Below are 22,760 nucleotides of genomic sequence, written 5' to 3' on the forward strand. Positions count from 1 at the left end.
AGAGGGATGAATAGGAGTAACATGGGGGTATTTGGGGGACATTGGAATTGTTCTGCATGACATTGCAATGATGGATTCAGGCCATTTTACATTTTGCCAAAACCTTTAAAATTGTGCGGTGCAAAGTGTAAACCATAATGTAAACTACAGACCATGATAATTAGCAATGCTTCAATATGTGTTCATCAATTTTAACAAATGTACCACACTAATGAAAAATGTTGTTAATGGGGAAAAGTTTGGAATGGGGAGGAGGAGGGTGTATAAGAGTCCCCTATATTTTCAGTATAACATTTATGTAATCTAAAGCTTCTTTAATAATAATTTTTTAAAAGATGCAGGAGGAGATGCAGAGGACTGCTCTCCTTTGATGGAATATTCATGTTTACGTTGGCACCACTGGTAGTGTTAAGAAATGGTCTCTTTTTAAAACAAAATCAACCCAATCCAAATTATTAACAGAGCATAGCTCAAGAAAGTGAATCTCCATGTGAATATTCTATGCCTCAATTTTTCCCTCTGTATTTTAACATTTTATACCTTCATTCATCTGTTCACTCACTCAGCAAAAAATGTATAAATCTGTCAAACAGTGGAGGTGGTAAACAAGACCAAAATGCCATCTTCTCTTAAAGAGTTCAGTTTTAACAGAAAGAGAAACAAATAGCAATTTTAGTACCGTGTGCTAAAGGAAGCACATGTGCCATGGGATCAAGGAAGAGGGATTTTGAAGCAGACTTGGGCAAAATCTGGTTTCACACCTGAAGGGCCAGCTGGGAAAGGTAGGAGGGCAGATTTCTCTTATTTTATTTATTGCTTCTTCCATCATACTTTGCCCCCAAATGTGGAGCCACTTCCCTTTTAAACCATAACATAAATTAGATCAAAATTCTGATAGATTGATAATTGACAAAAAATAACTTAGTAAATATTGAGGATGAAAAGAAAGAGAAAGAAAGGCAGATGCCACATCAGTATAAAAGTAGTTAAGTTTCTATTGTGTAGGGTTTTGATCCTAAAGAGAGCTATACAGTATGCCCAAAAAGGTAGTGTATTTTTGCCAACACCTAACATGGCTTTCTATTTTCCTAGATCCATGTTTTCTTGGGGAAGGGGCATTTATTTCTATCAGTGGAGAAGCAGAATTCTTGGTAATTGTCCATTTCCCAGGAAAGACTGGGAAACAGTTTACTGCTCATAGATATAAGTAGCTCTCATCCTTATTTCTATTCTTGGTGAGCGACAGAAATTTTTTCCACATCTAATTAGCTCTATTAAGGTATGCAACAAAAATAATTATTTAATGCTGATGCCACAAAAGGTAATGTTTTTTTCCTGTTCAGGTAAAATAAGAATATACATGTAAACCACTATCCCTGAGGTACAGCAGTGCTCCAAAATGTATTCACCAAATGCAATGAATGTGCCATGATGATGAAAGAGGTTGTTGACATGGGAGGAGTGGGGAGAGGGGCGTGGGGGATATATATGGGCCTCATATTTTTTTAATGTAACATTTAAAAAAAATAATAAAGGAAAACTAAAAATTAAAAAAATTAAAAAATATATATACACATAGTAGAGTATATATAGGATGTATAGTGATATATTATATAAATGTGGTCAAAAGTTAACAACTGTGAACCTGGAATTTTTTGTATTATTCCTGAAATTTTTTCTATAAGGCTAAAATTATTTCAAAGTAATTTTTAAATGAAGAAAAGGACTAGATGGTCAACAGCATTACTGTATTTCAATGTTGCATCATGCCTTTCATATATACTATCCTGAAGGTAAAATTACATTTCATCTTATGTTTCCTTTCATCATATGCTTGGGCTAATGTCTCATTTAGAAAAAAAAAAAATTCAAGTTTTAAAGTAGGGCTAATATGTACACTTTGGAAAATTAACTTCCTAAAAATTCCTATTAAGTAAAAAACATTGTGCCATTCTTTTTATTTTTTAAGACTTATAGATAAGGATATGATTCAGAATCAGAAACATAATCAGTTTTGTTCTCAATGGAAGTAAAACATAAGACAATTGGCTTGCTTTCTCTTTCTCTCGACTAGGTTTCATATGTCAAAGCTATTGACATTTGGATGGCAGTATGCCTCCTTTTTGTGTTTTCAGCACTTCTGGAGTATGCGGCAGTAAATTTTGTATCAAGACAGCACAAAGAACTTCTGAAATTTCGACGAAAGAGAAAGAATAGGGTAAGCATTTAAAGAACTAGGTTAAATGCATCCTCTGTGTTTCTTCTGTAAGGAAGAGTTCTATTGACCAGCAAATCTTTGATTTTACTTCTTCTAATGTGTGTGGCAACTACAAGGAAGTGAACTCTTAAAGCAACAGAGAAATGTCAAAGTTGTATATACAGGAAAAATTGTGACCAAGATCCAACATATTGAAATATTTAAGTTAAAATAGGATTTGAATCTTTAAAATAATAATATGATTCATATAGTAGGCATTTTTAACAATTTTTAAAACTTTTGCAGTATTCCTTAAGGTTTCTGAATTATTGACTGAAATTTATATATTCGTTAATTTTTAAAAACCACTAAGCCACAATCTCTCAGTTCTTGAGTTTACCAGAATTAACTATATTCTAAAGTATTAACTTAATCCATCATGTCTACTTAGCCACTCAAAAAAGCCCCATTGCTCCAGTAAATACCAAATTCACTGCAGTAAGGAACATTAGCATTGGGAGACTCTGGGTGAAAACATTTGACAGAAAGCAATGCTGGAGCCTACATTTGATCAACTTTTTTTTCTTTTTCTTTTTTTTTTTTTTTTTTTTACAAAAAGGAGAGCAGATCATCTGAACAATGAAACATCTTGTGATGGGGAAAGTAACTTTTCTTTATCTCCTTCTCCTTACGCCACCCCAGTCTACTGGTCTCCCTAGACTTTTCCCATTCGTCCTCACTTCCCTTTTCTCTTTCCTCCCTTTCTTCCCACTCTCTACTGCCTACTTGCTCTACCTTTCTTTCATGATGTTTGGCACTTGCTGGAATGTCAGAGCAGGACATAGTGCTATATCATATGGGTGAAGCTCTTGTCTTTCTTTTCCTTTAGTGACTGATAAAAACAATTTTCCCTTCTAATATCATTAATCAAAAGTAAAACAATACTCATTTTGTTTTGCATTTTCACTCTTATTTTCCAGTTATTTACCTTCTTCCTAATTCTTGTACAATTTAGAATGTATCAACCATGTGCTGCAAACACTAGAAATGAGAAGATTATGCATGTGGTTTCAAGTGGGGGAAGTCCACAAGCTCAGACATATTCTACACCCCAAAAATATCCAACATTCACAGTATCCAAATGGAGAAAGTGATAGACTAAAAGTTTAGCCACTCAATTCAGGTTCTTCATTTTTTAAAAATTCTTACCAAAGCAATTTTTTACTGAGTTTTACCACATTTAAGTGTATTGGGCTAAAACTATTTGATGTCCCTCACTCTTCAGTGCATAGAAAAATGGCAAGATATTTTTTCAGTGATTGGCACTCAAGGAAAATGTAGAATTACAAAAGAGTAATATCTTATTGATTTTTAATCACTACTTAAAATATTCAGCAGGCAAAAATTGTAATTAAGAGCTAGTACCCCCCAAAATTCTGTTTTTTCTTTTAAGTTCAGTTCATACTTTGGGAGTAGATACATTGTTTATGTAACAATCTATTAATTTATACATATGTATGTTAAAATGCTATATGTGTTAAAACTTTACAATTTTATTAACCATATCTGACTTGATTCTCTGGTTTCTCAATCCTTCTTGGTCCATTTTACCTTCCCACAGACAGAAGCTTTTGCATTGGAGAAGTTTTACCGTTTCTCAGACACGGTAAATTCACTTTCTTAACTCTAAGTAGAAGAATGTGTTCATCAGTAAAAAGCAGACAGTATAGTCTGCACCCAGACAGTGTTTGGTGGGGAAACACAACCCTCTCCATATTAAAGCCAAACAAACACACCATCCCCTTCAGCTAAGAACCATAACTCTCTTTTTCTAAGGACTCCACTTCTGTCTTTCCTCAGTCAGTAAAAGGATATTTAAATAAATATTAACCTTCATCTTAACAGGTATATTTGATTTGCAATCCTTAAATACATATTAATGAATATAGACCTTGTAATAATCTCCATAGAAGAAATAATCATATAATTTGGCAAAATTAGTTTCCAAATAAATGGGGAATTTATTTCTAGAGCCAAATTTCTAAAAGCATCCTATTTGCCAGAAAAGAGAGACCTCACAATAAGGGGGAAAATGCCTTGTACATTCTATTTATTTTTAAAATCCATCCTTAATGATAAAATATATAATAGAAAATGAATGATTTTGATTTTCATAACAGCATCCTTTGATACTGTCAATTAAAAAGGGATCACAAGGACGCATGTCCAAGTATAATGGCTAAAGTTTTGGAAGGGTAGTCTAGAGCAGACACGATCGGTCCATAGGTGGCTCGACTTGGGGTCCTTTACTATAGCATTAAATAATTGAATACAAATCTACCAAAGCCAAAAACTTAGCCTGGGGAGTCATAGACAAATATTTCAGTCTACTGAATAAAATTTCTGGGGTCAAGTGTATTTAAAATTAGCTCCCCACATGATTCTACTGTATTCTTCTGATTAAGAATCACTGTAAGAAACATAATGTTAGATGTACATTGCCGTAATCTCAACTTCCTAGCAGATATCTGGATCCACTATTATTTTAAAGCACTTATTAAGTTCTTTTATTTTATAATATATACTCACTCAAGTATTTATCTTTGCTACTAAAATTGTACATTTTTTCCAATGTAGTAATTTCTCCCTTTGTTTTTCTTCCCTGTAAAAAGTAATTTCACATAATCTTATTGCCTTTATTTGATTGTCTTAACCTTAAAATGTTAATTGCATAATTTGCCTAACCAGATGTAGTACTTGCTCTCTCTATATATATAAACAAGTCATTCCTATAGAAGCTTTCATATGAAATATATTAATATTGTTTCACATAACAATGCTGGAAGAACTCTGATAAAATCAGGCTGACCTCATGTACAGTTAATAAATACTTATAAAAATATGATAAAGCAAACATGTTAGAAATTATGTACATCCCATTTATTTTTATAGTATTTTAAGCATTGTGCAAAATTTGGGTTTTTTGACTCTTTGAAAATTATTTCTCTCAATCTAACAAGCCACTGAGATGACAGAGTTCATTATTTTTTAAAAACTGTGCATTTTTCTTAGAAGTGAGAAATATAAATTAAGTCAAAAAAATCAAAATGAGTCTAAATGTTGATCCTAAGCCCATTTTTTTCCCATGAATATTAATTTACATGATTTTTCTTCAGTGCTCTAACTTAACAGAATTGCCAAGGTAAATAAAATTGCCTCATTACAGAAAGTTTGTTAAAATAGGGACCTCACGCTAATGTAAATATTATTCCTAGAAAAAATTTTAACTTGGCTCATCATTGGCTTGGGTATTGTATACAATCTTTCATACGATGTTGCCTCCATTTATAAGGTATGTTTTTGTGGAAGCATACAAGTTTGCCTTTGAATCTAGATTTCCCCACCCCACACTGTCATAGCCTGCTGTGTGCTGATTCTCTACTGCACCATGTTGTGGATGCTTAGCCCCAGTGCTGTTATGTGTGGGTGTATGCATGGTATAAAAGTATTTTGGTAAGAAGTTGCTATTCCCATGTATGATATCATTAGTTTACATCTATGCGGTTATAAGACATGCCAAATATATTTCTGAGTATGTGGTATTTATTGAGAGATATGGATAAAATAGGATTACTGTATTTCATATAGCTTCTTTTTCATGAGTTGCTGAGAGAAAGCACATTCTCACAGCCTTCTCAAATCTCTGATTTCCTATTACTGTATATTATTTGTCTCCATATATAAAATAGGAATGAACTATTAGTTTCAGATTTAAGAAATCATAACCAAGTTTATATTTTGCTAGACACAATGGTTATCTTTTTTTTAATAAAGATCCCACTGACTGCATTTGACTATCTGTACACAAGCTTATAATTATTTTTATTTAATTACATATCTGTATGCTGTCTTCAAAATTAACTGAAGGTAACTTTTAAAGACAAAAAAACAATTGATTTTTCTGCTCTGTACATTTTGTTCACCCTATAGTCTTAGGACAAAATACAAGTATACTATTTTGGTAGAAAGGTTGATACTCCATAGCTGGAAAATGTGGCATTATTTACACTATATTATTTAATAAGCCTTCCATTCTAGATCGGTTTATGCTGTATTTCTAGAGTGTAAGATAGATAAAATATTTCCTAAGAATTTCTTTCACACATACCCGAAGAAAAGTAGGTTCTTAATTATTTATATTCAAACAAAATTCTATTTGAATGCTGTGATATGAAGTAGTTGAAATTTCATCCTCTCAGGTTAAAAAAAATTGTAAGAATTTAATTATTCCCTAAAAACAAATATTTAGAGTTTATCTCAAGCAAAGATATTTCTGAAATACTGTGCAGAAAATTAATATTCATTAACTATATAAATCTAAATTTATATCCATTGTGATGACTTTCCTCTCAAAGATAATAAATATAATGGAAATACTGCTTGTCACATAAGTCATCTATTGTAATATTATCTTATACCACTCCATAATTATGAGTTGCACTGAAATAATTTAGTATATTATTCTAGAAATAGATGAATTGATATTTACAATAAATTATTCCATTGATTTCTCATCTATGCCCTAAAATATTTGTATTACATTGTCAAAAGTTTTCATCTAAAACATTCATCTTTTTAAGCTTACTTTTGCCATTCAATAATCTCCAAAGCATTTCTGAATCTAACTTCAATACGCCAAGCATAAACTTGGCTAATTCAGAGCTAATTTAGTTGTCATCTATAATAAATGCAAGGTCTGCCTGGGAGCTAGATTTCAAAATTCATTATCTTAACAATCGACTTGCAACCATGAAGCAATTTTTAACCTCATCTATAATTTCTTCCTTTCAAGCCTCAGAATAGAAATACATACTGATGAATGGAATTGAGTAGTTTTGTTATAGGCTTATTTTTTTTTAGCAAAACAATTCTTCATATCTTTCATCTCGCCTCAGACTTTTCTAAATGATGTTGATTTGTCCCAATGAAAATAAGCCATTGTTATGTTTATCAGCAAGTTTTTAAATAAATCCACCCAATTTGAAATCATGCATTTGGAAATTAATGGTAATTCACTTTTCCTTTCTCTATCACTTTCCCATTTGGCAATTAAGAGTTACAGAAAAATTATTTAAACAAACAAACAAAAAGACCTCTGGAATAATTTATTTAACATCTTGGTTGTATACCCCAAAGGTAGCTACTAAGGGAGAAACATAAGGAAGAAAATAATGTACTCGATGCTGTTATTTCTCACAGCAATTCACATAATCATCACTTCATGTTGTGTTAGGTACTTAGTGTTTTGTCACGGCAATTTTCATAGCTTCATTACTTCCACACACAAGTAAGAATTTTGGGGTGTCATTTTTGAGAACCAAGAAGAGGCTAAGAAATCAATTCTACCTCATATGTAGGATTTTAATATTTATGTTCGATAACAGAGATGAAACAATTCAATTGAATAACTATCTTTACCCTTGTATTTTTTAATCTTGCTCTAATATTTCTAATTAAATATGCCTTTTCTATAAATCAGTCTTTAGCATAAGTCTCTAAAAAAGGCACTTAGAATGTTTCACAATATCGCATTGATGCTTAATTACTGAAACATTTTTCTCATTTTTGATCATAGTATGAACAGGTCTTCTGGTAAAAAGATTTGCACAGTAAATAAATGGCTTTTACATTCTTCATTGTATATTACCCTTCTTATGTGTTGGAGCATATAAAGAGGATATACTTGTAGGTAAATTAAGCTACTTCCTTAGTTTTACTTCTTAAATCATCACATTTTTTTCTTTAGCCCATTGTTATTTGATTCTATTTAACCTTTATTACCTATATTTTGAGTTGTAAAATGCCTGAATTTTATGAACTTCAAATATTGGTTAACATGTAGCATAAAGTCTCTGAGTCAAAAGTTTTAGGCATTTGCTTTAATTCTTTGGGTTTTTTGGGGGGTGTGAGGGGGCATTCAGTCCATTAGAAATTTCCAGAAAAGTTAATTAACTCAAAGAGATATTTTACTACTAATTGGAATATCACTATACAACTAAACACACATAAACACAAGTTAATTTTATTTTGAGGTCTTCAAAACAGAGAAATTAGTTTAGTTATAAAATAATTCAATGCATCTTCTAATTTAGTAATCTAATATTAATGAAAACTTCAAGCATACTTAAAATTATTATTTAAGTGCAGCCTTTAAAAACTAAAAGAAATCCCAAGAGGTCAGTCCCATCTTTAAAAAGATCACTTGATCTTTTTGACCTCTAAGGAATCTTCCTCTCTCCCATCCTCTGCCTGAAAGCAGATATGGGCCCTGTTGAGTAGTCTGTTCATGGTTTCCCACAGAGCTGAGATCCTGTTTCTGAAAGAGCTTTGAGATAACTGTGTACCCTATCTCATGGGACACACTTAATATTTGTGCTGCTTCATGGAACATGTTTAAAACACTATCTTGATTACAGAACTCAGGTTTGCCAGGAATCCTAGCAGTCCTGTAGCAAAACCCCTCTATTGTAACAGTGGCTCATGGTCCAATTACTCCAGGGCAACAAACTAATAATAAAAATTACTTGTTCTGAAACTTTAATAGCATCTGTAGCCATGGCTTCTATAGTGTAAACATCGCCCAAGATGGATGTGGAACAAGTTGCCAGAACTGCTCAGGTAGAGGTCGGTAGATGGCAGCTTTACAAACCCCACTTCACACCAAGAAGAGAGACCAATCAATGATGTTTGAGTGTGGTTCTTATCCACCTTGAGGGATGGGGCCCTGCCACTGAGAATTCCTATTTTGATAAGTATTTGGGGCTGTTTATTCCTGGTTTCTGGGTTTTAGGTCTGGCTGGACCTTTTCATTCAACTCAGTATCTCCCTCAGCTTGGGAATGGCACACAGTAGAAATGGAGATGGGGACAGCAGAAGACTGGAGGATGCCCTCTTAGTGTGTGCTCATTACTTCTCAAAAGATGGAGGTGGGGGTAGGTGAGGCCTGGGCAAGGGCCACCTAACTGGTGCTTGTAACTCTCTTGACAATGGGGTGCCTGTCTATTTCTGCCAAAACCCACTTGAATTCTCCTGGAGCTATGGGCAAAGATCCAGCTGTGTGTCAGGCCTTGCCCTTGGGAAATTCACCCCAAAGCAATATTTAGGCCAGGGTTTCTCCTGTTGCTGCAATAGTTCTTGCTACATCAATGGCTTCACTGGGTGACAGAGAAAAAATATGTCACACTTCTGCCCACTGCAAGGCCTAGCCATCACTATGGCTGCTTCCATGAGTAGTACAAGGCATCTGCCTGAAACTTTGATCCCTCTCTGAGCTGGCAACTTGGTGGGCATTTCGTGACCCAATTTAATTCTCCCTGGGAATTTCTATAAGGAATTGCATTCCCCATCCTGGGATGTTCTTAATTACCCATTTGTCAAAACCTAATTCTCTTAACACCATTGTCTAGGGTCCAGGAGTCTTGTATATCTAGACATTGCTTTGAAGACAAGAACTTGAAGACAAGTTCTTTTGATATTTCCATATGTACTATTCTCAAGTCAGCTTTTGTCTCGACTTACCTCTATGTTCTTCAACTAGGGTTATTAATGCTACTTAGAGAATCGTGCCATGTATGGTTGGGATCCTGACTTTCCCTATGGGAATTTCCATTGGTGAACCTAGGTGGCCTCTTTGCTTCAGTGGGAAGAAAGCTATGAAGTTCTTATCACTCTGGATAACTGAAGAGGAAATTCCATTATTGGTCCAGAATCAGAAAAGCTACTTCCTCATGGATATGATGCACTCCCCAGAGTTATGGCCTTTCGCTTGTTCCTGAGTTGACTATTTTCATTTTATCATGGAAATTTGTTATACAACTGCTCATGACTAGAATGCCTTTTTTGAAATAACTCATGTCATGATAGCTATCTCAGGCCGAACTATAGTCTGATGTCCTTCAGATTCTTTAGATTGGGGTTGCTATTTCTACTACAGCTCAAGAGAATGCCAGTACCTGCTCACAGAATGAAGGAGCTTTCCAGTCCAGAATCCTAGTAGCTGCCTTAGAATGCCACTATTGCACTTCCTCCAGAAACGCCAGTATACATGTGTTGTAGTTGCAGATGCCTCCACAATCATTGATGAATTATAAGGCCCCAGAGAGGCAGCTTGAGACATTGCCTGCCTCAGGTCTCTTACAGTGTGCCTTGGTTCCCCTTTCAAATTTGCTCTGTTTTCCAATCACTTTACACAGTGATGTCAATAGGAGTTCCAAATGTATTCACCAGATTTCAAACAGTCCTACAAGCTGCTTTGCTCATAGTGGGGTCCAGAAGCACTACACACTTTGTCCTTTATTGTTTGTGAATTGCCTCTAGTGGAGTCAGCCCAGATTATTCTGAAAACTGGTCTAACGGAGTGGAACCCAAAATCTTAGCTGCATTAATTAGCCACCCTTACCTAGCCATGTGTGCCATTACAGGTTCCAACCCTCCCGACTCTCTTCTCTGAGGTGAAAACTATCACTTCTCATCAAATAACTTACTTTTGACAATGGTGTGGGCAAATATTTTCTTACAATATTGTGAGTATGCTGGAAAATTCTTGTTCCCCTTAGGGAAGAACAGGAAAGTTATATTTGGGTCCATCTCACATGAAGGCATGTCAGACTGTGACTTATTATTCGATTGAGATTAAAAAGAAAGCATTAGTCAACTCTATTGAAGCATATCCATTCCCTGTGGCCTTCTGAAGCTCTTGAATAGTTTTCACCATGTCCAGTTCTTTATTGAACCTGCAGTACTCAGCAGCCAGCCTGCAGATCAGTTTTATCACAGGCTAGACAGGACTATTCTGGAAAAAAATGAATGAGGACTCCACCCCTGCATCCACCATTTCTTTAATCAGATCTGAGAGCTCCCATTTTCTTCTTGGATTCCTGTACTGTTTAAAATTTATTATAGAGAAGAGTTCAGGCAATTTCGAGGACTCCCATTTTAGCATATCCCATTAAAACCAGGCCAAGAAAGGATCATACTCAAGACAGAAATGGCCCGAGATCATGCTCAAGACAGAAATGGCAATACCTTCCATTTATTCATCACATCATTTCCAAGGGCGATATGACCTACTGGCTTTATCTTACTCTCTAATTTTCCTAACTGCAGTTTTACTATGATCATGATACCTTCTACCAAAACATCACCAGGCCCACTCTACATCCCATTTCCTACATCAGTTTCCATTTTGCTCTTAACATTGCCTTCTCATCCCCAGAAGATAGGGCCAAACACTATGTCCTGGTACCCGGTAATACTTAAAAGCTGTCTTCCCCACCTCCAGGCCATTCAACTTTAACCAAATATTGCCTTGGAATGGCACTCAGAATTGGGCAAGGAGAGCCTGGCTTTCAGGTCAATCCTCTTTAGTTTCAGTTGCCTTAACTGATGGAGCAATTTCAGTAACCCGTTCTGCACCATTGGTTTCCATTCCCCATTGCCATCATTGGATTTAACTTCATCCTAGAGGGAATAAAAGAAGCAGATCTAACGTTATTCTTTATAAGAGGCAGCTGCTGGAGCTGGAACAGACTTCTTTCTTCCTGCTGTCAATAAGGTGCCAGGAAATGTTGCATAGAAATTCTGTTCATTTACCCAGTACATTCCTTTTCTTAACAGCAACATACAGAAAGGTACTGGATTCACCTCTGATCAAGATTTTGCTCCCAAATAGCCCATATTTTCATCCAACATGAAATCCAACATGGCAGTTGCAAGAGTAAATCTATGAACCCATGAATCTTATATGCTTTCCCACTCACCCCAGAAGAAGGATCATCTGGGAAACCCATGCCTGGGGGATTCCGTTAACTACAGTGTCTACCCAAGTTTGGGTCAGAGGTTATTGTTGGGGAAGAATCTCTCTGATTAATATATGACTATCCAGGTTTGCTCCTGTCCTTAACATACCTGCTTCCTCTAAAGGGATGTTATATTTCACAGCAGTAAGAAAACCAGGGAGTTTGCCTTCTCAATGTAGATATACACCACCCCAGCCTCCTCCATTCTAAATGGCCACTGACATTAATACCCTTGCTAGTAATTCTTGAATGGCAACACTGCAGCACATTGGGGAAGGGGGGTAGTATTCCTTTTCTTGCCCCAGCATTCAAAAATAACTCCCTAGTCGACTAACCTAAAAATCTAGGGAAACATGGACTGCCCAGACATCTGCCAGTACTTCTCAGGGAAGTGACCCAGCTCATTTACACGATAATTTCTTTGCTGATATGGTGGTTCCTAACTACATGTGGTTTTTGAACACTAGAACTGTGGGTAGTCTGGATTGAGATGTGTAGTAAATGTAGAATACATCCAGGTTTCAAAGACTTAGTAGGAAATAAAAAATTAAAAAAAAGTTCAATAATTTGTACATTGAATAAATGTTGGAATAATATTTTGGACATATTGAAGTAAACAAAATATATTATTAAAGCTAATTTCACTTGTTTCTTTTAATTCACTAAATTGTGGCTAGTGTAAAATTTAACACAGTATCTCTTGTTTGCAATCTCATTATATTTCTATTGTATAGAAGAACTGCAGTATCGTCAGTAGTTCAGTGTCACTTGCGTGGGGTTGCAGCAGGGTTACTTCAGTATTAATGCAATGTTAATCCCAACTGGGCTTTTCTCCTGCAGAATGGGTATCTTGAGCACAGGCCACAGAACTGCTTGCTTCACGCATCCTGGTTTCATTTTCTCCTAAGTTGGTTTCCGTTTCACAAGGATAATTAATTCACAGGAATTCACAGGAAACAAGAAATTCTATCCTGAGACATGCTCCCTTCAGTTAATTACCCTGTTTCCGTGCATCTCACAGGCCATCCAATTCAACAGAGGATAGATCTGTGTCATCCATATTCCACTAGTGAGATTTATCCCCAGGTGTTGGATGCAGGTCTTTTGCCACCTCAAACCTTGGGGATGCAGGCACCCAATCATCAGGTTCTCATCAGGACTCCTTCTCAGACATTTGGCCATACTGAGTCAAGGGTCTGAAAGCCAGGTCCGCTTCTGTCTTCACCACTGAGATTGCAGTTGGCAATCTGACCTTTCAGACACAAAGAGGTTTAACCTCATATTGCATATACTTAGTTTATGAGAAAAGATGAGAAAGAAGATCCATCAAGCAGAGGCCCTTCATCTTACGGAGAGATGAAGTACCTACTCAAGAGTACAGCTTCTTTTGTACCCTATCCCACTTATCTAACACACCAGGTTCACTAAGTGAGATACCATAGACAAAAATCAAGTGTATATGATCACTTTGACACAGAGAAGCCACAGCCTTTATTTCCACCAAACTTGCATACTAGTCATGTAGGTTTAAGGTCTGCATGTCAACACAGAGTTAGCAAAGCAGGTACCGTCCTTCACAGTAATTAAGGCAGATATCACATTCTCATTTAGTGCATCTCTACTGTTTCTAAGGAAATGACACTGTAGGAATCAGAGGTCATTTTCAGCTGGACTACAACAATCCAGGCCTAATGATAACTCTTTCCTCACAGTCAGTTATATGGAAAAATATAATTGAGAAAAATACAGGCGTTTTCTTAGTATTGTTAAAGCTTAACTGTGTCTTACCTATTTTGAGATAAACAGCTGGGTTCTCTAAAGGTTTTTAAATAATAAGTTCTCCAGACACAAATGATTAGAAATTTAGTCAATGGATTATGCTTGAATAAAGCATCAGTTAGAATTCCAGAAATTTGGGCTTTTAGGTAATTAATCTCCCAATTGGATGAACTAATAGCAGCATCAAAATCATAAATGCTCATTGAGAAGTTATCTTTTGTCCTATTTTAAGATGGATTATTTAAAATGCATGGTTGAGGTGGTTTGAAAGGATATTTCATGCTTCAACATTCAGCTGGTTTGCAAACAAATTACCCAGGGAATCTACATTTTTCTTCTGGGATGCAAACACCAGCATGGTTTACTAAACTAAAGACTATCTCAATACTTATGTGGGAACCGTTTAATCCCTACTTTATCCACTTTTTTTTCAAGACATATTTAGAGAAATTCCAAACAAGGAATAAATTAGCCTTAAAATTTCCATGAAAACCCAATGTAAATGAGCATGCATATTAAAGAACACTGGAGAATCAATTTCTAATTCTTGCAAGATTACAGTAGTATTTACATGTAATTTGGATAACTGGCTTTTATTTCAGACTTGTTTCCTCAATATTCAATTGATTATACATTCTTCAGTTGTGATACTTCCCAGTAATTTCATGGTTTGTTTTTCAGGTGGAATTACCTTTCATAATTTTTAAAAACTATTTTATACATCACTGCATCAACTTTAATTGTCTTATTATTAGAATCCATTATGGTTTCCATTTTTCACTTTCATATTATATAATACACTGTTCATTGAGCAACTACTTCCACAGGCCCAAAATCATTTTTCAAGAGTTTGAGCCAATTAATCATTTTGGCCTTATATATTACTATCAAGCATTACTATCATAGAGGGAGAGATATAACAAATTTATAAGATGCCATAATTGTCATCATTAAAACTCTCAACTTTAGTAACAAGAAGTCTATTTAATTAACTGGTAGCCATATACTGATACATTCTATATACACTCATTAAATTAAATTAAATTATTCATTAATGAATTTCATTAGCACATCTCATTTATCATATGTTAAGTAATTTTCCTTTAAATTTGGTTTTCTTTTCATTTATATACCTGGAAAATTCTCTTTGATTTGCCACACTTACAAGAAAATTCACAATACCTTTTAGAGGCATATAAGAATACATTTAATTTGTATATTTTTAAGACATATTAAAATGTATTTTAAAATATGAAATAAACTTCTGTCAAAATTCGTTCATAATTTCAACTAAACCAATGCACCTGAAAAGTTATTATATAAAAGCCTAGATTATGTGAACATTTTATACATCTTCCAGAAAGGTTTAGGGTAAAACAGAGTAGTATAACCTGAGGATAATGAAAAACAGTATTTTCATTAAACAGTGTTAGACTGTATTCTTCAGGGAAGGGACTTAAATTGTAGGAAAAAAGGATTTAAAAGTTTGTCTTTATGAGAAAGAAAATTCAGTCAATAATCCTGGTATTTTCCCCTTTGGTGTTACATATTTACCCATTTAGACAAATAAAACAGGTATATGAGCATATATAACACAATAGCTCAATAGATGCATTTTCTTGCTCTCATTATGTTCTAGCAATATGTAGATGATACCAAAATGTTTATTTTTCCCTTAAAATAAATCTTTTGATAATTTAGTGTATATTAAAGGACACATCTATACAATGCAGCAAGAAAATGAGTAACACTTCAATGGGAAATAAAGCAACACACCTTTATATGCTTTAATTACTTTTTCACTGTATTAATGTATAAATTTATCATAATAAAGTTTAAGCTCTTATACTGAAATGCCTGTTACATGCTGTATTCCATTACTAAAGCACTTTCTTAACATTTTTCTTGTGGCAGGATGATGAGGTAAGGGAAAGTCGATTCACCTTCACAACTTACGGAATGGGGCCATGTCTGCAAGCAAAACATGGTGTGACCCCAAAGGGCCCAAACTATCCGGTCCAGGTAATGCCAAAAAGTCCAGATGAAATGAGAAAGATCTTTATTGACCGGGCCAAGAAGATTGATACCATCTCCCGAGCGTGCTTCCCATTAGCCTTTTTGGTTTTTAATATTTTCTACTGGGTTATCTATAAAATTCTTAGGCATGAGGATATACATCAGCAACAAGATTAAGAGTCTGGGAGGATGCAAGTGCAAATGGCCAATTTAGAAGAGAGTTTTTTTGCCACTGACACGCGTGTGTGTGTGTGCATAAGCACGCGTAGTGTACAAATGATGATTGTTGTATTAAAATGGCTTATGGAAAAGGGTTGTATTTCGATTTGCTATGGAAAGTCATGAACTCGATTAAGAGTCTTTCCATGGATACAAAATACATATATATGGAGATTCTATTTTGTATTAAGATCGGTTTTTCACTGTAAATCTTATAAGCAGAGGCTTTCCTGTCAATGTGTTTGTATGTTATATAATGTCACATAATAGCAGACATAAAAACTACTTTAGAATTCCTTATTTTTAATTCTATGGTATTAAATCTTACGAAAGCAAAATTTTCACACTAAACCTTATGGAAAGAAGAGGGAAAAAGTGAAGATAAAAATGAATAGATTGAGGTTAAAAATATTTTCTTATGCAGTAGTTTCAAAATGGAAAACTCACTCAGTATTAATGGGGGATTGTATATACAAACACTAAAGAGCCAATTTATGTACTAATAAAAATTTCAGATTAAATGATTAGAAAATCTTTAATTGTTTAGAATACTAAGACAATCTGTTCTGTGAAAATTCAAAACAAATACCTGAAAAGATCATGTTATATATAAAATCTACTTTTCTTAAACTTTATATGTATCTGTGAATGAAGATAGAAATATTGAAAAATACATTATTGTTTTAAAGTAAGTGTATAATTGTGTATTTTAAATTATTGACCAATACTGAAAATTCAAGCCAACATCCTTGAATTTTTAGATTTGTAAGAGCAGTTTAATTGTGATTATGTTTAAACTTTTAAGATATAATTGAAACAAAGTTATATAATTTAGTTCAAATGGGATTTAAATTCAAAGGGATTTATAATTTGATGATGAATTCAGTGAAAACTAAAATGAATTCATGAAAGTTTTTTTTAAAAGAACAATTTTCCCATCAAAGTATATGGTTTCAACACCTAACTCCAAATGTAAGGAGAAAGAATTTTAATTCTAAATTATATAAATAAGTAATTTCTATAAGTGAGGATTTTTTTATATTTATGAGTTAATGATTTCAATATAAAAGTCATTCACTGGATGTGAATAATTTTAAATGAATTTTTTACTTCAAATATCAATAGCTCCATGGGATTATTTCAACTGCAGTGGGTCATCAACTGATTTCTCCCTGTATAATTAAGTGCAAATGTATGATCCTTCCTTTACTCAAACCAGATTATTAGTACTTTTGTTTTCTAGCATTCTGAATTATTTTGACCATAAATGCTGCATTTAAGAAAACTCTAGAATACCCTTTAGATAAGTTTTAATTATTCAGTTATTCACTGATTCAGCAGTCCAAATAAGTTGGAGAAAAAAGTTTAAACTTTAAGAAAACAATTAGCTTAGATTTAAGAGGGAAAATTAAGCCAGTCCTTGAACTAGATTGACTAAATCCTGACCTTCAACAACTCTCAAACTGAAAGCAGAAACCACTATTTAAAAAAAAAAAGTCAACATTATAGCTTAAAAAACAAAACTTTAAAGTATATGTTCAGCAGTTTTTCTACAAAAAAGACCAAATTCTCCTTACTTACAAATTTGTAAGTAATTTAAGACCAAACACTATAAGGAAAACTATCATCATGCTTATAAATGCCATAACTGAAAGAGGCTGTTACTATAGACTGTTTTGAGGCCTGTGTGTCCAAAAGTCAAATACCATTCCAGACAAACATATGCTCCTTCATCTGGTGTGTATAAATCACATTACAAACTTAATCTTAGGGCATCATTGTTTGAAAATGTATATATTCCTAAAACATGAATGCCTACAGTGGGTTTATTAATCCCCAGGATCTTATGGGAGAAAATGGAAATTTTTGCAACAAGCATGTGAAAAAAATGAGCAAACATGTGGAGAGCAAGCTAACTACTTTAACGCTCTGTGAAACTTAAGAGGTTACAATTTTAGAGAAAGATAGACATACCTTCTATCCTACACAGTCCCTTTTCTGAATATCTTTAAGCCCATTTTTTAAAAATATAGTTGTCTTTTAATAACACGGTGTAACTCAGCCTGCAAGTAACTAGGGAGAATTGAGTATAAAATTGGCAGCTAACCTTTCCTAAATATGCATTCCATAGTCCATGAAACGGATTTGAGAAAATAAGGGATTTGCCAATATTAAAAACTGAAAAAAAAAATACTTTTAATATTGAAAGTAAGAAACTGGCAACCCAGTAATTCCCAATCGTCCCCTAACAACAACTTAGACCATCCTAAGAATGCAACTCTGAGAAGGAAAATAGGCCACAGTCCTTAGTCTTATTATTAGTAATCTTTGAGGTTATAACATCACCTACTCCAAAATAGAATCCATATACTTTGAAACCTAGATAATTACATAAACTCACAAAATTTAACAGCATATACAATCTGTATTTCTTATCTAGTTGATGCTGAACTAGTAAAGAAAAGCATGCCATTCCATGCATGCAGCATAGTTATGTCCAGTCTTTGCAAGGCAAAGTCTATAAAATGATGGGTTTGACAAGCATATAAAAATTAAATATGGCTTCTAACACAAGAATGTTTTATTTTAACAGTGGATCCAAGGCAAATATAATTATTAAGACTATCATCTATAAATATAATAATTAGTTTTATTCACTGAGAGGATCAGTCAGGAATTGTCTTAGAGAATATTTTTTGCGGTTTTGCAGTTGTAAGCTTGTCTTTTGAATGACACTGACTTATTAAGCACAGTTATAATAGCTGTACATCTTGCTTGTAAATTTGGGTATTCAATTTTGTAACTAGATCATTGCATTGCCTATCTTGGCCTCTAGACCGAGGTTTTGAAACCTCTAGCACAAGCAACTCTAACACACAATAAATTTATTTTGCATTTTCAGTTGTTCACTTCCTATGCAATTCAGAGAAGAATGTAGTTGCAAAAACTGCGCAATTTTTTAACTGACAGTTTTGATATATTAAAATTGGACCCAAAATTGACTAATCTACCAGAGTAAAATTAAGGAACTTTCTAGGGCAGTTTTTCAAATAATTTTGATGAGACCAATTTCTTTAGCCAAACCTACTGAATAATGGGCAATACAAACATATGACCATGAAGATCAGAACTGTGGAAAAGACTGAAATTTTGATATAATGATGACTAAGTCTTGTTCCATATAATACTTTCCTAAGTCCTTAGTGCATATTATATTTGGGTCCACAGTGCCATTCATAGCACTGCAAAAATAGGCCTGTCCATCTCAATGATCACTGAATACTTACCTGTAACTAAGCACACCACCACACTCTCCATCTCATGGAAACTACACATTTACCACTTGAAATATAAGGAAAAAATTTAGACATCCTGGGTTTTTATTCTAGACTCTAAAATTTATTAACTCAGTCAATTTGACCTTTTAAAAGGATGTTAAAATTGATAAGGAGAATAATAGCTTGTGGTTATAAAACAATTGGATATTTTTAATTCGATATTCTAGAAGACACAGTATATATGAACATACAAGTTCCCTTGTGATTGAAAGCAGATAAAATACCCATAGTTCCCACTGTGCTTTGACTCCTTTCTAAGACTTGTCCTCAGCAGATACATTGGTTTTTATTTTCTTGTTCAAGCACTACACAGTGGTAAAAGATAGCAATCACATTTTATTCTCATTGTTACATCAAAATTTCAGGACTGAACAAGCAGCATTCACTATGATTAAGTTGAAATTTTTACCCCAACCCCCACTCATCTTGAAAAACTTAATGATATTAAAAAGTGAACTTACACAGAGAGACAGCTGCTATTACAATTATTTCAAAAAATAAAGAAATAAAATATTGCATATTCTTCCGTAACAAAGATGCTGGCCAAGCCATGTGTAAAATATAATTTCTTAGAATTTGAAAATAACTAGAGTATGAAATATTTTCAGGAGAATCTTTTCCCAGAAATCTGGCAAAAAAATATACAAGTCCCTAGCTATTAGCTAGGATTTCCTTACTCATTCTTTCTTCTAAATGTTCCATCTTAAATTCTGCCTTCATCTCTCCTTTCCACACACACACACACACACACACACAAGTGGACATATATTTATGTTTTCAATTAGATTATTTTTTTTCAAATTGAAGGTGCAAATGAGGTCTCCCTGGAGTGATTCCTGGGGGAAAACATGAAGAGTACAGTCATTTGATTTGCCCATCTCTTAAAAGGAAAACATGTTTTGCCTCAAAATCACATGAACAAAACTATCTGGATCAAATCATTTATCCAAATCTTAGCATTTGGACTGTCTTTGGAAACTGACTACATACTTGACAAATAGTTATTCCATGAAACTAGTTACATCAGATGATTTCATAGTGTCTTAGCAGGCAATATTCTCAGTGCTTGTGTTGTTCACACACAAGCAAAATAAGTGAAGAATTTTAAAGAGTGATTTTTAAAATAGTGGTTTAAACCCTGGTTTTATACCATGTGTGTATATATATATGTGTGCCTTTGGTTGTCAATGTTGAAGATTATGATTCAATTATTGATTAAGCACATTTTCATTCAGCACCTTCTGTGTGCCTAACACTGATCTAAGTGCTAAATTGAGTATGTTTGGAGCAAGACAAAAACTTCTGGATTATCAACAAAGTTCCATGAGTGAAAAGTAAGGACAACGGATGTGAACACACATGTACATTTTTAAAAATATATTTTGCTTTAACATTTTTAAAAATTTTGTAATTTTTTTCTTCAGACCATCCAGTTTAACTGTCTCTCATTTATATTTCTAGAATTGAAATTAAACTTTTGAAGTATTTCAGTTCAGCTTCCCTCCCAGTGTTAGAATGCTCATACTCTATTCCTAGTCCATAATTATTACATTCTTCTAGAACCCTTAGAGCAATCGGAGCTCATTCTTCTAGCATGGCTTCTTCCATTGCGGTAAAATTCTATATGATAAAAAACTAATCTTCATCATGACATGACTTTTACTTCATCAAATACCAAATAAGTTTATTCCATTCCCAAAAGACAGCCAATCACATATTTTCTCATATCTACTGCCTGGCTTTAGGCAATATGGATACTCCTTTTCAACCCATTATCACTAATTTTATTCTTATTTAAGCCATTCATATGTGCACTTTAGTGTTAAACTATGATGAGATGTTTCCATGTTTATAATATAATGAAATATCAAACCAGTTGCCTACATAAAAAGAAACTGATGAAAATTTCTATTAAATTATTTGCAGTAACTGTAAATATCTTCCTGAAATTTAGCAATAATTTTAAAGTAAATATTTAAAAATTTATTTCATTATATGAAAAATTATATAAAACTCTACATAGTAATATGAATTTTAAAAACTGTTAACCAAAGTACAAATTTCTAGAGTAAATATTAATAAAAAATATAATAAATTAAGTTATTTTATTTTAACACAGCTTTTCTCTGAGATGGTTTTAGCAAAAATGTTTCAGGTAACCCAATTTAAACAAACATTATCCAACCTATTTGTTGGGATCTGTAGGGTACAGACCAGAAAAGGATTGGTATATAATGTTGTGTTCAAACATGATCGAATACTTTTGCACTCCTTCACTTTCATTTCTATGAGTTCCTTAATTTGTATTTAATGGACAATAAATGATAATACTGGAATAGAGCATGAAGTACCCTGACTACCTGTGGATAATATATAATGTGCTATGGAAAACATAATGAAAAGAAAACGTGCCATATATTTTCAATGTACCATCTTATCATGCTCTATGATGACTTTAATATTAGTGAGCCAAGACGTTCAAAAGATTACCAGAAAAAAAATATTGCTATTTTATGGTGTTCATTATTTTCATATAGATTTTTAAAATGTCTTCCTGAGTCTTGTGTTCAGATGATGTTATATTTTGTCAGGAAATTATACTGAAATTATATTTAAAAATTTATGCACAATTTTATCAACTCATTTTTCATTATATTATCTTTAATTCAATTCTACAGCTAACAAACTTTCTAATCAGAGTTGTTAACCCATGAATGGTATATGGTATTTATCATGTAACTGTAGCTATTTTGATAATAAAAATAAAATTAATTAAGTCTTTTCCAGAATATGAATACCTTTTTGGCTCTTTGGTCCTATTTCTATAAAGACTAACTTTATCAAAGCATCATGTTGTTTTTCTGACAAAGGACATATTACATTTCTGTCCTTGGGGAATTTATTACATCTAGGATTACAAAGCCAGTAGATACACCATTCAGGGAAGGTTTAATATATACATTCCATTGTAGGAAAAGTACAAAAAGAATGGAAGTTTTCTACTGACGATAGAATGAGAAAAAAAAGTCTAAATAAATAGAAAAATGATTTTACACATTCATAAGGAGGAACTTAAGACATCAAGTACTATTGAGACAGGGTACACAGGAAAAAAATTTGATGAACACTATGTCACAGAGTTCAACATGTGGAAAAGCATTCACGCAACTCGCAACATCACTTTTCTCATTTGCTTTCTTCCTTGATAAACTGATTTTTTTTTTAATTCCTTTTTTTTTTTTTCGGTAATTTTGTACAACTTACATTGTTAATTGCAATCCCTGGGAATTTTAAATCAGAATGAGCCCACAGTTCCTAAACCATAGTACACTATACATATTTAGATAGTTCATC

General features: G+C 33.5%; 1 protein-coding gene across 2 annotated transcripts in view; it reads left to right on the top strand.

The window, feature by feature from the left end:
* The window catches only part of GLRA3 (glycine receptor alpha 3), a 261,833-nt gene extending 239,638 nt beyond the window's left edge, over positions 1–22,195 (top strand). Inside the window, exons 8-10 of one of the 2 annotated variants that reach the window (XM_004458668.5) lie at positions 2,075–2,218; positions 3,819–3,863; positions 15,748–22,195. In XM_004458668.5, coding sequence (XP_004458725.3) covers positions 2,075–2,218; positions 3,819–3,863; positions 15,748–16,026 — 468 coding nt within the window. In that variant the 3' untranslated portion in view covers positions 16,027–22,195. The remainder of the gene's footprint in view (positions 1–2,074; positions 2,219–3,818; positions 3,864–15,747) is intronic. The other variant, XM_012525220.3, reaches the window with a different exon arrangement.
* The last annotated feature ends 565 nt before the right edge of the window (positions 22,196–22,760 follow it).

The sequence above is a fragment of the Dasypus novemcinctus genome, chromosome 1, assembly GCF_030445035.2.
Source record: "Dasypus novemcinctus isolate mDasNov1 chromosome 1, mDasNov1.1.hap2, whole genome shotgun sequence".
NCBI classification, from domain to species: domain Eukaryota; kingdom Metazoa; phylum Chordata; class Mammalia; order Cingulata; family Dasypodidae; genus Dasypus; species Dasypus novemcinctus.